This window comes from Cebus imitator, unplaced genomic scaffold (assembly GCF_001604975.1).
Source record: "Cebus imitator isolate Cc_AM_T3 unplaced genomic scaffold, Cebus_imitator-1.0 Scaffold130, whole genome shotgun sequence".
Taxonomy (NCBI): domain Eukaryota; kingdom Metazoa; phylum Chordata; class Mammalia; order Primates; family Cebidae; genus Cebus; species Cebus imitator.
Window position 1 is genome coordinate 1901891 of NW_016107445.1, and position 16117 is coordinate 1918007.

Sequence of the window (16117 nt, forward strand, 5' to 3'; positions counted from 1 at the left end):
AAAATGAATATTTACACAGTTTTCATATTTTATCTTACAAAATATTATAAAGTTTTCTTAACTATGTTTTTCAGTCTCCCTGCAAGGGAATTATACTGGCCATGACTGGTTTGTATCTTCTCTGTTCATGATAATGTTGGGAGACAAAGAAAAAACATTCCAATTTCTTCATCAATTCTCCAGGCTTCTGACTTCTGCTTTCCTTTGGTTGCCAAGACTACATATTTCTGTAAGACTTCAGTCTGTTTTAAAGGAGGGTTTGAAATTTTAAGGAACATTATTCTTAAATTCACTGGGATATTATTTTATTTGTGAAGGGCTTTGTAATAAATTATATTCATTTTTCTACTTGACTGTTTTTTGACTGATTCTCTTTGTATAGATTTGACATTTTCTCAAATACTTGGTGTCTTACCTAATAGTAACTGAATGAAAGATTTATATTAGAAGCATTTTCATGAAGTAGAAACATGATAAAGAAATAAAAATTATAGTTATATTTGTTAAATTCTGCATGTAAAAAGAGAACAACTGAATTGGTGTGTTGTATTGTTGCTTGGTTAGAAAGAATCTCACGCTGATCACAGTATAAGAAAATCATTTATTAGGAAGATACTGTAACTATTTTCTATAGAAGAAGATAACCACTCATTTTATATACATTTTGGAAATCTATACTGAGTATTTATTAAAGTATTGTATTTTAAATGATTTTACTAGTCTTATGCAATCTCATAGGTTATTTTAGAGGTAAGTGCATCCCTCAGTCAATTTATAATGTTTATGTTTATTTTACTTATTTGTTTATTGCCTGTTGTTAAGATCTCCAACTAGGGGAAACTGCCAGAAATATCAGCTATGCTAATATTTCTCAAACCTTTTCCATGATCTGTTACATTTTTGGACAGTGAAATTACATGGCAGTCAAGGATAAACTTGAGGGACTGGCAAGTATCTATGTGGAGATGAAAATATCCTTTAGGTGTTTTTTATAATATATATTTGTGATAAAGAAAATAAATCAATTAATCACAGAATACATTAAATATTAAAATGTTATAATGTTATGCTCGAAATAGCTATATGCAATTACTTAAAAAGATCATCTAGTTCTTGTTCTTCACCATAATGAGAAACTTTCCTCCCATGAACAGAGGGAAACAAATGGCAAAAAAAATGTGTATACTGGTTTTCTCCAATCAATGGAACTATTTTCCTGCTGTTAACCAGAATTTGAGTAATTCTGTTCCTTTAAACTGTACTTAAAGATTAAAAAAAATAATAACGGCCTTTTCCCTCTTATTTTCAAATGTAATGTTGAAAATCTTGTCATAATGGGTATGGATTTTATTTCCAATCATTCATTCTTCTGTCAGATATTTTGAAGTAATATCTACATTCCACTAGTCTTAACGGTTCTGCCTTTAGTGTTCATTATGACACCCATCTAAACATCACTAGTGAATCATGTTGACCCATAATTTTCTAAAGTTGCATTTCTACTTTGAACCTATAAAACTTTAAATAGCACATTATTTTTTTCATAACATTGATGATCTTGTGCTCTGTTAGCATTTCTTTCTTTATAACTGAAAACAAGCAGGGCTCTAGCAGCTTGAATTTTATTTGACTTACCATTTTGATAGCATCACTGAATATGAAATATATAAATGGAAGGAAGTGACACATTATTGGCTCAGGGTTTTCAGAATGATCTCTTGATATAAAGCTTGACACCTTTCTACTGATGCAGCTATACTATCAGGGAAGACTTAATGCAGTACCTTCCATAGCATCATTTTTTCTTTTCAAATACAAATATATCAACTTTAATGTTTTATTACCAATAGTTTGTTTTGATGCTTCTTTTTAAAACAAATGGCATGCCGTTAAGATTCCTCAGCAGGAATCCATCTGGAACTGTTAGCTAAGTGCTGCTTCTAATATCTTACATTTATACAGCATTGTACATGTTTTTGAGTAACAGTCTTTTGAATTGGTATTTCCTCCATGTCACTTGACTTGATAGTGCATTCAGTAAGTCTTAATATATTATTTAAAAGTGATACCTTTTCTATTTTATTTGTTCCATTGTCTAAACATTGTGGTGATCTTTTCTATGCAACTTGATAAAATGAGCAAATCTGCAACATGGTGACAGACACTTTGGCTTTAGCTGTTGATAGTACAAACTTGTCTACCTTTTTTATCTAACCTCACATTATTGTAATCAACCTAAGAAAAAAACAACCTGTTTCCTCAATCGCACATACCTCAGCCTCATTACCTTGTTCTATTTTTCACGTTTTTTATAGCCTATATTAAGTTCTGATATTTATTTATTTATTTATCTATACACTTCATGTAAGTTCTTTGAGGACAGAGTTTTCTGTTTTGTTCATAGGTGTGTCCCAAAGTATATGGCTTATAGTAATCACTCAGTAAATGTGTGTTGAATATGTAAGTTAATATTTTAATAGAAATATATAAAGAACTGGAAGCTTTTATTACTTTAGAAAATGTCTTTGAAAGATACTAGATCCCCTGCTTTCATAAGAATATTGTAAACAAACAACCTTAAAAAGGTTTTAAAAATATAAGGCTTAGGATAAGTAAAACAGGAAGAAATGAAACATTAATTTGAAGTTCTTAAAATTTTATAAACTGTGACTATATTACTCATGAGATAAAAATAGTTTGAAAAATTATCCTGTGATGATGTCATTTACACCAGAAGAACCCTTTAATATATTGATTTAATTAAATTATCTTCAATTATTTTTTGCTGCTAAGAAAAAACTTTCTAAATGATGAAATAGTTACTCATTATGGAGTTTCATCAAGAATCAAAGTTTGGCCAGTTGTTAATATTGAAGCCATTAATAAAATGATATATTATGAAAAATTAGGAAATTATTTTCATAGTAGAAATACCGAATTTCAAAGAATAAATAGAAGTAATGATGATAAATTTTCTCTATATAAAAACATAAGAAAAAGGAAAACTAATTAAACTAAAATAAAAATCAGAGTATTTTACATGTACATACAAACAGAACTCCACTGGTGGTAAATTAGGCTAAAGTAATACTCAAATGAAGTAGTATAGTTCAGCCAGGTCATGGGATAGTTATAATATAGGGTCACCACTACAGAAGCCCTCCCATTCTTTTCTTGAAATAACAGTTACCTAGTTCAGAAAGTTTATGGAGTTAATTCAAATATAAATTTACATTTAAATTTTACAATCATTAGAATGGCATGACATATTTGTAATCTATTTGTAGGGTATCAACAAAAGTAAGTCATGTGACCATTTGTAGGCAAGAGGTCTAGTGTCAAACTCCATCCCTTTCTTATATGTGACTATGTGACTATGAGTCTTAATCATATTTGCAGATTCGGTTTTCTCATTTTTTTTTTCTGAGACGAGAGATTGATGTTATATAGAATTATAGAATCAAAGTTTTGAAAAATCTTCAAAATTTTCTATTTACCGCTGTACATGATGCACAAGTTAACTACAACATTGCTGTAAAGCATGGCCCATCCTTTGCCCATAGAGTCTCAAAGATGGAGGACTAAACTGGACCATTAAAAAAAGACCATTTTTTAAATGGGGTCTTTCTATTTAATTTTCATAGCAACATAGAACTAGTTCTTTTTTCTTACTATCAGGAATAAAATAACTCATCCAAACACCTATAATGGAAGAAAAAAAAAACTAAGACTGCTATGTTTTATTTTTAAGCATAAATTTTTTATTATTAATCACTAAAGTAACATACAATATTCTAAATAGTGTTATATTGTAAAATCCTTGCTTCATGTTATGCCACTTTCTAGGCTATCCAAAGTCAATGTTGTTATTGACATTTTTTTGCACTTTGTCTTAGTGTAGTTTATATATTAGATTATTAATTAGATGATGCTAAATGCTGTTGTCCTGCATGTGTTCCATTAATCCTATATTCTGAATGATAAAGATTTACTGTTCTTTCAGAAAGTGGTGACTAAACAAATTACATCAAAATACTATAAGTGTAATAAACGATTTATCATTTGATGATTCAGAACACCTCATGTTATATTCTTTTGACTCAGAGCTGTCACTATTGATCCAATTTTATGAACAATGTTTATTGTAAAGTAGAGGCATGAAACGGTAATTAACAGACCAACTAAGAAAACTTGAATAAAGTGAGCTTACTGTAAGACAAAAAGAAAAGACACTAATGATTGCATACTGTGCAATGTGTGTGTGCCATCATTAGCATCTTTTCCTTTTTGTCATTGAGGCAATAATATGTTGAGCAACTATTCTGTGCAAGGCTTGGTATCAGGAGCTGTGTTACCACAAAGTATGGCAAAATTTCTTCCAACAGAGTCTAATTTATCAGAGTAGAAGAACTCTTACCTCAAGTTAGGGAGTAGAAGAACTCTTACCTCAACTTATGTTCTTTGAAAATGTAATTAATAAATCTATTGTCTTTATCTCTTAATGGGCCTACTCTAAAGGTATTTCCAATGCAGCCTAGAAATGATACTCTAGATGAATCATTTCCTATACATAGAACTCTTGTACTACTATTAGACATGTATTCAGAAAGTTATTATCTAAGTTTGTGTGGAAAAACTAAAATACACTTATGAGTTGATTTTTTGTTTTCATATATGCTTATTAGATTTACTAATTATACAAATAGCCATTAGTGAAACATTGCAATAGTTAGTGAAATATTACAATATTTATGAGTTAATATATTAGTAAAATATTGCAGTATTTCACAAAAGAAGATAAATCAGTGGATACTAATTCTCTTTCAGTCCATATTATTATTTTAACGATTCATTAAAAAGCTTTCTTTTTGTCCTACATATCGATATAAAGTTGGCTACAAGATGTCCATTTACCGTACTATATATCTTCATTCATTAATGCACAAAAATAATATTTTTTTCAAGTACTGTGAGCTGTCTCCTGGAGAACCCTTCATAAATGTACATTTACATAAATATATATATTTCTACAAATATATGTTTCTGCACTGTAAAACAATAAATTATGATGATGAATGATAAAACAGAAAACTCACTGTAAATTAACTTGCTGATTACAGAAACTCTGTATAACTCAAACCTAAATTCTTAAAAGCATCTAGCATTAGCAATAAGGCTTTAAAGAAATCTTCCATATTTTAACCCATATAATTGCTATGAGTTTGTTTTAATTTAAAATATTAATTTTAATTTTATTTAAAAAGTTTGAAAATAAGATTTGACTAATAAAAGCAAGAAGATAAGATGCCTTTTTGGCAGTCTTTTAATTAATTAAATCTTCAGATCTAATTTGATTAACAATTTTTATTGATATAATTGCTAACTGAACAGTTTTTTTTTTACATAAAATTTTATCTTCCAGTTTATTCTTTGTTAAAAAAACAATTATTATGAGCATATGTCAAATTTATAGTAATACCTAGTATGACATTATTGATCATTTGCAATGATAAATTATACTTAACCAAACTGGAAAATAAGCAATATGTTTATAAATATTTATGTGTATATATTTACATACATATGTACTATATATAAATATAAGTAACTATCAATATAAGATAATATAAAAATAAACATAAATTTTGTTCAAAATAATTATCTTGATAGGAATGCCTTGTGCACTTCTTTCCCTGTTTCAGAGACGAGTTTCTTGTATCATTCCCAATTTGGATTATTATTAATTCAGACTCAGATTTAGGTTAATATCAACATAGTAAAAGGAACAATGCAAATATCTTCAAGAGCTGACAAAGCTAAAATCTTTTGACATTATAGAATCACTGGCCAAAGCCGAGAATGTTAAGTATATTCCAATATACTTAGTATTAAAATGTAAAGTATTACTCATGTACTCATTCATACCTGTATTTATTCTTTCAGCCTTCCTCATCTTTTCACAAGGATTTAAGTTGCCCAAATTGCAAAGTTTTAATTTTATTTCTCAGTCTTGGAAGGTATATAAAACTGCCTTTATCAAAATTTCTTCTTTTTACACTGTTTAGCATTCTGAATTTTAAATTTACATAATTACAATATTTACAGTAATTTGTTTTGCCACTACATTAATTTTGAAGCAGCAATTTACAGCAAAAGGAAAATATTTAGGTATGTTGTATTATTTCAAATTATCTGTATATTTATTATTTAATGTTTCTCTTTTATGCAGAGTTACCTACCTATTGACACTGTCAAATCTGGCATTCATCCAGTGTATTTTTGCTGCACCCATTATGTTGAAATGCTACTGAAGACTGAGTTGCCTCTTGTGTTTTCAGCTTTTCACATGTCTGGTTTTGCACCATCACAGGTAATCCATAAGGGAGTAGCATTTCTTAAACTCCTATATCTCAGTGTCTTCAAATAAAACTGTGTTCTCATCAAAGGATTAAATACATTTAAATGAATTAAAGTGTTTATTGAAATCCTCAAACTGGCTTTCCCCTCCAGGCCTGTTATGATATAAGTTTGCTTTATAATGCTTTCATGCATTCACAGAATTTCAGCTACTCAGGGTATCGACTTTCTGAAAATCTGTATGACATGCAGGCTTTTTAATGGAGATGGTAATATTTACTTCATAACGCCAGTGATTAACGGAGGTAACGGAGAGAATTCTTATCAGTATTACATATGAGATACTGTGAATACTGTGTCTTATCTAACAAAAAATCCCAGCTGATTAAACTGTGTGCCTCAGCCGTAGTTTCTACTTTTAAGATCCAGGAAGACTTAATGTTTTTTTTTCCTAGGGCCTCAAGTTACACAGCGCGCGAGCTCTGTGGTCATATGTAGTAGTAGCCACACAGATGCCTCCTTTCTGTGCATAGCCAGTCCTTCATTGGTGGAGGCTTCACTATGTTATAATCAGGCTAAAGTTAATATTTTAGGGTTTAAACCTTCATCTGTCTTTAGAATTAAATCTTTAGGTCAAAGTCTGAGAGAGCAGAAATACTTAAAGTTACAGCTATTAATAGTTTTAAGGCTCATTACTCATTATCAAATGAATTTGATTTATTCACCTAATAGAAATGCAGACTGTCTATTCTTCATGTTTGGGTATTTGGCTTTTTCTAAACTAATCACTAATTTAATAGGTGAAAATGGTTACCCTCGTTAAAATTTTGTGTTTCTTTGAACATTAGTAAGTTTTGATGATATGTCCATAATTTTGTAAACTAATTGAATCTCATTAATTCCCCACCTATCTTAGAGTGTTTCTTACTGATTTGTGGATATTTTAAAATAGCATCAACTTTCCAAATCTCTTCAATTCCTAAGTTATATTTTATTTCTTGTAACTTTGTATTATGTCTTAATGTTGGGTAAAAATAAGCCTGTCATTTACTTTCCACCTTCCCTCTAAAAAGTTAATTAACCTATTTCTGTGTGTACTGCACATACTTTAAGATGAGTTTGCTCAATTTAAACTGGACATTTAAAGTTGGATCAGATCAGACTTAGATTGCTATTATATTAAATGAGAAAAATTATGTTATTATACTCAGCCTATCTAGGAAGATAGTAAGCTTTTCCATTCATTTGCTCTGTATCATGTTGAGTAAAACCATATTTTTTCCCACATGGATATGGAACATTTCTCATTACAGATATTGCTAGTGAGTATAGATTGAGGTCTCTGTTTCAATTTTATTTTCTCTTTGGTAATAATCATTACTAAAGATATATCTTTTTATATTCATAGTCATATTTTTTCTAGACTTGTATTGATTTACTTGTTCTCCATCTTTGTAACATTAAGGTACTTTGTGTTTATTTATATTAAATTATTTAGTTCTTCAAAATAATTCTATGTAATAATTGCTTGTATGTTTTAGACTTGAATTATTGAGAAATTATCCAGCATCTTACCATTAAGTAACATCTATTAGAATTGTTCTACATCAATGCTATAGAAGCATTTTTCTAGCCTTGGTTTCTAAAGTATTGAATTTGGTTTCATTTCTTTTACTTAAATTATAATGTTGAATTTCATCAGTATCTTTTATGATTAAGCTTATCTTGACTTTGGGACTTGTTTGATATTTTTATGTGATACAGTAATAGATTTCTTAATGGTAATTATCCTTGCATTCCTTTAGATTTATCCTACTGTGATTTTCCCCTCTTAATTAGACAGTAGTTTTTCTTGACATTCCAGTATGAGCTTTATATTTATTTTGAAGAGACGTTATACGATTTATTAAAATTACTTGCATGAAGTTATTCTTCCTATTTTTAACTTTTGAAGTTAATAAGAAATTTAAATATAGCAAGGAATTGCATGTAGTGGAAAGGAATAGTCTTCCTTGGTCAATTTTTGCTGTTGCTATATGTACCTAAAACAATTTTTAGAACTTTGAATCACAAAGTTTTTAAAGTCTGCTTGGAGGCAGTTGCTTAAATATTTACTATAAGGTCAATGATCAATTGTTTCTATTCTTTTAAAAAGTTCAGCTGGGAGCAGTATGTTCCTGAGAGTTTCTTTTTGCTTCTGTAATCTACATAAGTGTGATGTGTATTTTTTTAAATCTACATTAGTGTATCCAATAAATTGTAATGTAAAGCATCCAATAATTTATAAATCTCTAACATGTACTCTAAAACTGAACCAACAAAGACTATGAGAAAACCTTGTAATACCTCACGGCCTGCTTTATCACTTTAGTAATTAAAAAGAGAATATTCATCTAGTAATAGGATATATCTTTATCGGTTATTTGTATTTTTTTGTTAATTTGAAACTGCATACAAATAGCAGATTTATTTAATAACAACCACTACATTATTTTGAAACAGTAATGCTATTCTTTCTCTTAAAGTAATGTACAGATGTCCTTTTAATGGCTCCCCATGTGAGCTAATCTGCCTTAAGAAGTCGTATCATTGATCTGTTGATATTACCATTTTATTGCTAATTATAAGATATGAAAACAGTTTTTAAGTAACTAAATAGGTATATTTGATTAATTATTTGGATACAAATTTCATGTTTCATAGCTTGTTCATTTTGATCTAATTAGGAGCAGTGCTTTTTGAAGTTGTGTATTTTTAGGCAGTAAGGGATTGGTTGATTAGTGAAGGATTTTTGGGCAGATTGCTAAATGAAATACACAGATCTCTAAAGTAAAAGTAAGCTCAACTAGAGTACAAAAAATTAAATGTAGTAAGCAATCCATCTTTATTGTAGAGTTTCTTTTAGTAGTAACTGAGTTTGGGAAGAAAATAGAAAATTGAATGTATATTCTTTTTAAATGAGCAGCAGAAAAATCACGTGTTCTAATTAACTTTTTGACCAATTTTATCTTTTGTTAAAAAAAGTTTTTACTGTATTTTGTTCTCATTTTCCTGGCTTAAGAAGCACCATGTGTCTTTAATAATTCATCTCTTTTAATTATTGGAGTCACTATCCTGCGTATCATTGATTATTGTATTGTACTATGTCAACAATTAGGTTAACACAGACAATCCCCTGGATGTAAAGTCTAAAAACCTGCTGGGTTTTTCTCATTTGCTGTTTTTTCCCCCTATTATGAAAGCAGGATTATAAAAAACTTTTCCATTTTTTTTTTTTTGTGACACAATGCTTTTTGAAAATGTAAAATTATACAAATACAAAGCAGGACATGAAGGCTGGGCATGGCCTTTGTTCAGAGTCAGATGTATAAATGTATATGTCTTTACAAATGTGTATGCCTTCTCTCTCCTCATATTGTGGATGTTGCTCCTTGAAACCTTCTCCCTTCCTGTGTGTTATTTTTGCTTGTTCGGTACTTATTATTTAATATGTGTCCAAATAGAAGCATCCTGGATATTTTACAAGTAGATGATTCTGTTTTGTGTTTGTATACTGTTTCTGTACCCTTCTTTTAGTAGGAACACATGTCTTACTTTGTGGAATCATTATTTGCATTTTTTACCTTGCTCTTATTAGTTGAAGATCTTTAAAGGTATGGATGTATGTGCCTCACTTCAGGTCCCTTGAATTTCTGACACAATGTCTTGCCTGGAAGGGCAACAAAAACAGTCTTAGGTTTATCCTGTTGCTTTATAATATAAAGAGTGGTTCCTTTTTTCTTTACAATTTTAACCTTTATTGTGTAACAGATGGAGAAATTCAGGATCAATGAAGTGAATTGACATATGGAGGTTATTCAGATAGTGTAAGGACTTGAAACCACTTTTATTCCATAGTCAGTTTTCTTTCTGTTTACTGATACTCCTTCTATGATGAAAGCAAATGAAGTCAAAGGACTTGTTAAAAATAGTGTATTTGAATCAGAAAATTTTATCATTTAGAAATCATACCCATTTTGGCTTAATCGAGTGTCTATAGTTAATTGTTTCAACCAAACTTTTTTGACTTAATGTTCTAATGCAAGCTTTGAAGATTGTTTTTTAATTCTATTTACAAGAAGGAAAAATTCACCTCAGATAAAATAATGTGCTCTTCAGTGTGATATCTTAATGTCCTTTGGCATAATCTTAAGTATGGTTCAAGAACAAAATTGCCTAGGAAAGCTGTGGTAGATTTTCATGCATATTGTTCAAGTGATATTTCTTTCTTACAAGCCTAAAAAGCGATTCAAATGTCTTTTAAATTGTAATTAGTTCTACACTATGCATGGAATGATGGTTTTCTACAAAACAAAATTAGCTCTTTTTCACTTTTCTTTATAAACTCATGTCATAACTATTGATAATAACTTTTTTCCGGTCAACATAAAGACTCAACTGATGGATTTTGAAAATATAATAATATTTTTTTAGACTTATAAAAGGTGATTTGTCATTTTCCAGCAGAATTACATGTTCATTTACCCTTTAACCCAGGAATCTCATTTGTAGAGCTCTATCTGAAGAATACACTGGAAAAAATTTGAAAATACATATGCACAAATATGTTTTAGTGGTACTGTATAATATCAAAAAAACTAGAAACAGTGCAAATGTCCATGAATAGGGGCTTGGCTGAATAAATTGTGGTTTAACTACAGTAGAATACATGCAGTTGGAGGAAACATCTTTAGTAGGAGAAAGGGATAGAGGAAAGGAGAGGGCACCTATAGGGGAAAGGTAACTTAAGAGACATAGCAACCAATCAAAATTTGAAATTGTCTAGTTCATGTACTATTCTACCTTCCTTTATATGTTTGAAAAAATTTTGGAATAATTGTTAAAGAAAAATCTACATCATGTCTGTTTGGACACGTACTATTTCCTTCTTCCTATTAGAATTCTAGATTATCAGTTGATAATCAGACCATTATAAAAATACACAAGTGGGCCAGGGACAGTGGCTCATGCCAGTAATCCCAGCATTTCAGGAGGTCAGTTCATGAGGTCAAGAGATCAAGACCATCCTGGCCAATATGGTGAAACCTTGTCTCTACTAAAAATACAAAAATTAGCTAGGTGTGGTGGTGTGCACCTATAGTCCCACCTACTCAGGAGGCTGTGGCAGGAGAATCACTTGAACCTGGGAGATGGAGGTGCAGTGAGCTGAGATTGTGCCACTGCTCTCTATCTGGCAACAGAGCGAGACTTCATCTTAAAAAAAAAAAAAAAATACACAAGTGGCCAGGCATGGTGGCTCACGCATGTAATCTCAGCACTTTGAGAGGCTGAGACAGGTTGATTACTTGAGGTCAGGAGTTCGAGATCAGCCTGGCCAATATGGCAAAACCCTGTCCCTACTAAAAATACAAAAATTAGCCGGGGTGTTGACACACACCTGTAATCCAAGCTACTCAGGAAGCTCAGTCATGAGAATGACCTGAACCCAGGAGGCAGAGGCTGCTGTGAGCTGAGATTGTGCCACTGCACTCCAGTCTGAGTGATGAAGTGAGACTGTGTATCAAAAAAAAAAAAAAAAAATACAGAAGTTACTTGCTCAGAGATTACAATCTATGACTCAGCATTTTTCCAGGGATATGGTGTTTTGGAATTCTGAAGTACTTGCAAATAGAGTAATAGCCAATATAATTTCTACCAAGCCAAGAGGGTCATATGTTTAAAAAGGATGTCTCCCCTTTAAGTGTAAACTCTGTGAAACAGTCTTTTGTTCACATAAAAATGATAATATTACCGTGTATATATTAGGTACTCAATAAATATTTATTAAATAATAACATCTGTACCTTTGTTATAACATTTATATAGTACTTTTCAAAGTACTTTCAGTTACAGTCTCACATTTTTCCTCCTCGATACTTCCCATGTGATGGAAAAAAAAATAGGTATATCCATTTAATGGAAGAAAAATACAGTCGACAGAAACAATGCTTGAATGTATATAAATGCCAAAAAATTGCAACTACATTAGAAACTGTGTATAATAGTGGACAGAAGCTGAGACCCCACATCTTTATCAACTTGCCATTCACTCCTGAAACTACCAATTGAATGGGATCTGCTTTCTCTAGCTTTGAGGATCGTTTGTATTTATTTTCATTCTTGAATTGCTTCTCCTTCTTCATCTATCCAGAGACTAGATTTTCATTAACACAGCATGGCTTTAAGTTGATTGGCATTAATAGCTGTAGCAAAGAACAAAGAGAGAATCTTGGCAGAAGGGCAACAGGCAATTAGAGAATTATTGCATCTAGTCAAAGTCCTACTGACTTCTTCAGTCTCACTAGTCAAGAGGGAGCAAGAGACATTTCTTCCTTGTCCACTAGAGCCATATTACAGGGATTTGTTGGAGTGGGTGGCAGTGGAGATTTGGTAATGTACTCTGCATGCCAGCCTACACTCTATGTTGAAATTTGAGAGATGCATCCTATTAATGCAAAGTGAACAGTAAAGGTAGGGCCAATGAGTATTTAATATATAATGCCTGTTGACAAATGTTGGGCATTCATAGATATGTTCTATTTGAATATCGAGTTAAAACTTATGGGCTCTATGGAAAGATTTTAGAACCTAACAGGAGGGGAACATAATAGTTGTAAAGGAAAATCTTATACCTGAGAACAGAATTAATAGCCTTATTAAAGGTAAATAATTGATATGAGTAATAATGTCTGGAAAACAAAAATTCAGTAATACCCTCTTGTACAGGCTGAATTGTGTCTCCCCAAAACTCACCTGTTGAAGGCGTAACCTCAGTACTTCAGAAAGTGACTATATTTGAATAAGACCTTTAAAGAAGTAATTAAGTTAAAATGAGTTCATTAACTTGGACCCTAATCCAATATGGCTGGTGTCATTATTAAAGAGGAAATTTGGACACAGACATCTACTAAGGGAAGCCCATGTGAAGACATAGGGAAAAGACAACCATCTATAAGCCTCAGAGAGGCGTCAGAAGAAACCAGCCCTGCCAACAGCTTTATCTTGGATTTCTCCAGAATAGTGAAAAATAATTTTTTATTGTTTAAGTCTTCCACCTGTGGTTCTTTGTTGTATCAACCCTACCAAACTAATACATGTTAGTTTGTTCAAGTCAGCTAAAAGCAAGATCAGCATGCGAAAAAGTTGAATCAAGGATATAAAAACAACTGTTAGAACCTATTCAAGAATATATTTTTAGAATAACAAAATGATGTAACACAAAAGGAAAATTTATATTTCTGTATTCTCTATACCTATGAGAAATTGAGATAAGCCATCAAATCTCTTTCCATTTCTTCCCCACATCCCCCAAAAACATAAAAACTAAAGGAGAAGAGATATTTAGTAAGGGGAATCTTTATTTGAAGGTAAAGTAATTTGTAAATCATAAATGAAAATGAAAATATTGGAAAGTAATTGTGTTAGTTTCTTATGACTATAGTAACAAAGTACTATGAACTCGGTGGTGAAAAACAACAGAAATTTATTTTCTCACAGTTCTAGAAGCCAAAGGCCATAATCAAAGTATTAACAAGGCTATGTTCACTCCATAGCTGGTAAAGAAAGAAGTGTTACTTACCTCTCTCCTGGTTTCTAGTAGCCTTTAGAATCTTGACTTGCAGATACATATTGCTTCTTCACATGATGTTCTCCGTTTGTGTCTTCTCATTGCCTTCTTTTTGTGTGCCTATCTTTGTGACTGTATTTCCCCTTCCTTTAAAGACACCAGTCATACTGGATTAGGGCTCACCATAATGACTTCATTTTAACCTGATTATGTCTGTGAAGACCCTGTTTTCAAATAAAGTCAGATTCTGAGATTCTAGGGGTTAGGGCTCTGACGTATCTTTTGAGGGGGACTCAGCTTTACCCATTATGGGTAATATTCATTGATGTATCAAAATGTTACCAATATTTATAATCTCTGTGTTAATTGTTATTGTTTTTTCCTTAAACTTTTCTGTTTTCCACCGTGGGCACGCATTAATTTTATAATTTGAACAAATGTTATACAAAAAATTAAGAAGAAAAAATTATTTTTGTAAAAGTCTGATTTTTGAAATATTCTCTGCATTAGCTCCCAGTTTTTATGTTACATAATTCTGTTTGGTTTAAATTGTTTTCTGATTCAGGAAGAGTCCATTTGCATTAATGTAACATTTTGCAATCTGTCATCTGCATAATTATACATCTGTGATTGTAGGTAGGATAGAAAAAAACTCCCATGTCTGAATTAAAATAGTCTCTTAGCATTTGTTATCTGTAGAGAGCAGATTGGTGTTTTGGGTAAGAGGAGGACAATATGAATAAAGGAGGCATTCAGTGATAGGTACATGAGCAATATGAACATTATCAGTTACCCTTAAGGCCTGAATTCCAAGACCATGAAAGGTTTTTTTGCAACTGAAGCAAATAGGAGAAGCATCCTTGTTAGTCATGTATGAAGAATGTGTTTGTATTTCAATTAAATTCTAAACTTTTCATTAGTTTTGTATGAGTTATAGGATAATGTTTTTTAAAAGTCAAATGTGGTTTTAGAAGTTTTTAAATGAACTTACTTTTTTTTTTTTTTTTTTTTTTTTTTAAAGATTTGCCTGCAATGGATAACCCAGTGTTTTTGGAATTATTTAGATTGGATAGAAATATGCCATTATATTGCTACTTGTGTTTTCCTTGGTCCTGATTATCAAGTGTATATCTGTATAGCTATATTCAAACATTTACAACAAGACATTCTACAGCACACTCAGACTCAAGATCTGCAAGTTTTCTTGAAAGTAAGTATGTTTATATAGAGAGAAAAATGTTGAGTTAATAGCTAACTTTGGTTGCTTAATATTAGATACTTTTCTAGGCACTCATCCAATCCTAAAAACCAGTGCTTTGAGATAGGTACTATTATCCCCATTTTAGAGATGAGTAAACAGAGGCATAGAGTTATGTTGCCCCAAACGGCATAAAGTGGAACTGGGATATGAAATAAGCTGTCTGGATCCAGCACTTTACTTGTAACCCATGTGCTGTGCCAAAAAAGAAATATTTAAAAAATATTCATATGGGTTATTTGGTCAATAAAAGTTTAATTTATTGTGTGAGTACAGAGGTTGGATACTTTATAAACATATTTAATATATTAAGAATTTCCTGTGCTTTTATATTTTTATAATATTTTTGTAAACATCTATGTTTATAAAATATTTTTATGGAAGACTATTTTATCATAGCACTCATTTTAAAAAGTTAACACCAAATATGTTACTATTTTTAAACAAGATAGAGTTACTTTCTCAATTACAGTAATGTGACTTTGGAAGCTGGGGACTTTAGAAAGTACTTGAGATATAAATACATCCCAATGTGCATTTCTTGGTGGAAATCCCGCTATTTGTTTAAAGTTAAAAATCTTGTAACTTAAAATGTTTTCTTATCTTTACTACCTTTGCCATCCCACAGGAATATATATAAAAACAACATTCATCATTTGCTAGGCTTTCTCTAGGTCAACAGACAGTTTCTAGGTAAATTAAATTACCATTAAGTGCTTGCCAGGGTTATTTTCCATTTAACAATGTTTTTCTTTAAATAAATGCCATTGATTATTTAAGATTGCCAAATTATTAAGAATTTTTATTTCATAAATTCTGAATTCAAAAGGTTTTAAACTTTCAATATATATCACTAAAAGTATAATCTTAGAAACATTCTTTTTTTTTTTTTTTTT

The 16117-nt window shown here is 30.9% G+C and overlaps 1 protein-coding gene across 1 annotated transcript in view; it reads left to right on the forward strand.

Moving 5' to 3' along the window:
- The window catches only part of TBC1D32 (TBC1 domain family member 32), a 238765-nt gene that overhangs the window by 213282 nt on the left and 9366 nt on the right, over positions 1 to 16117 (forward strand). Inside the window, exons 31-33 of the mRNA XM_037742935.1 lie at positions 75 to 229; positions 6230 to 6370; positions 14985 to 15173. Coding sequence (XP_037598863.1) covers positions 75 to 229; positions 6230 to 6370; positions 14985 to 15173 — 485 coding nt within the window. The remainder of the gene's footprint in view (positions 1 to 74; positions 230 to 6229; positions 6371 to 14984; positions 15174 to 16117) is intronic.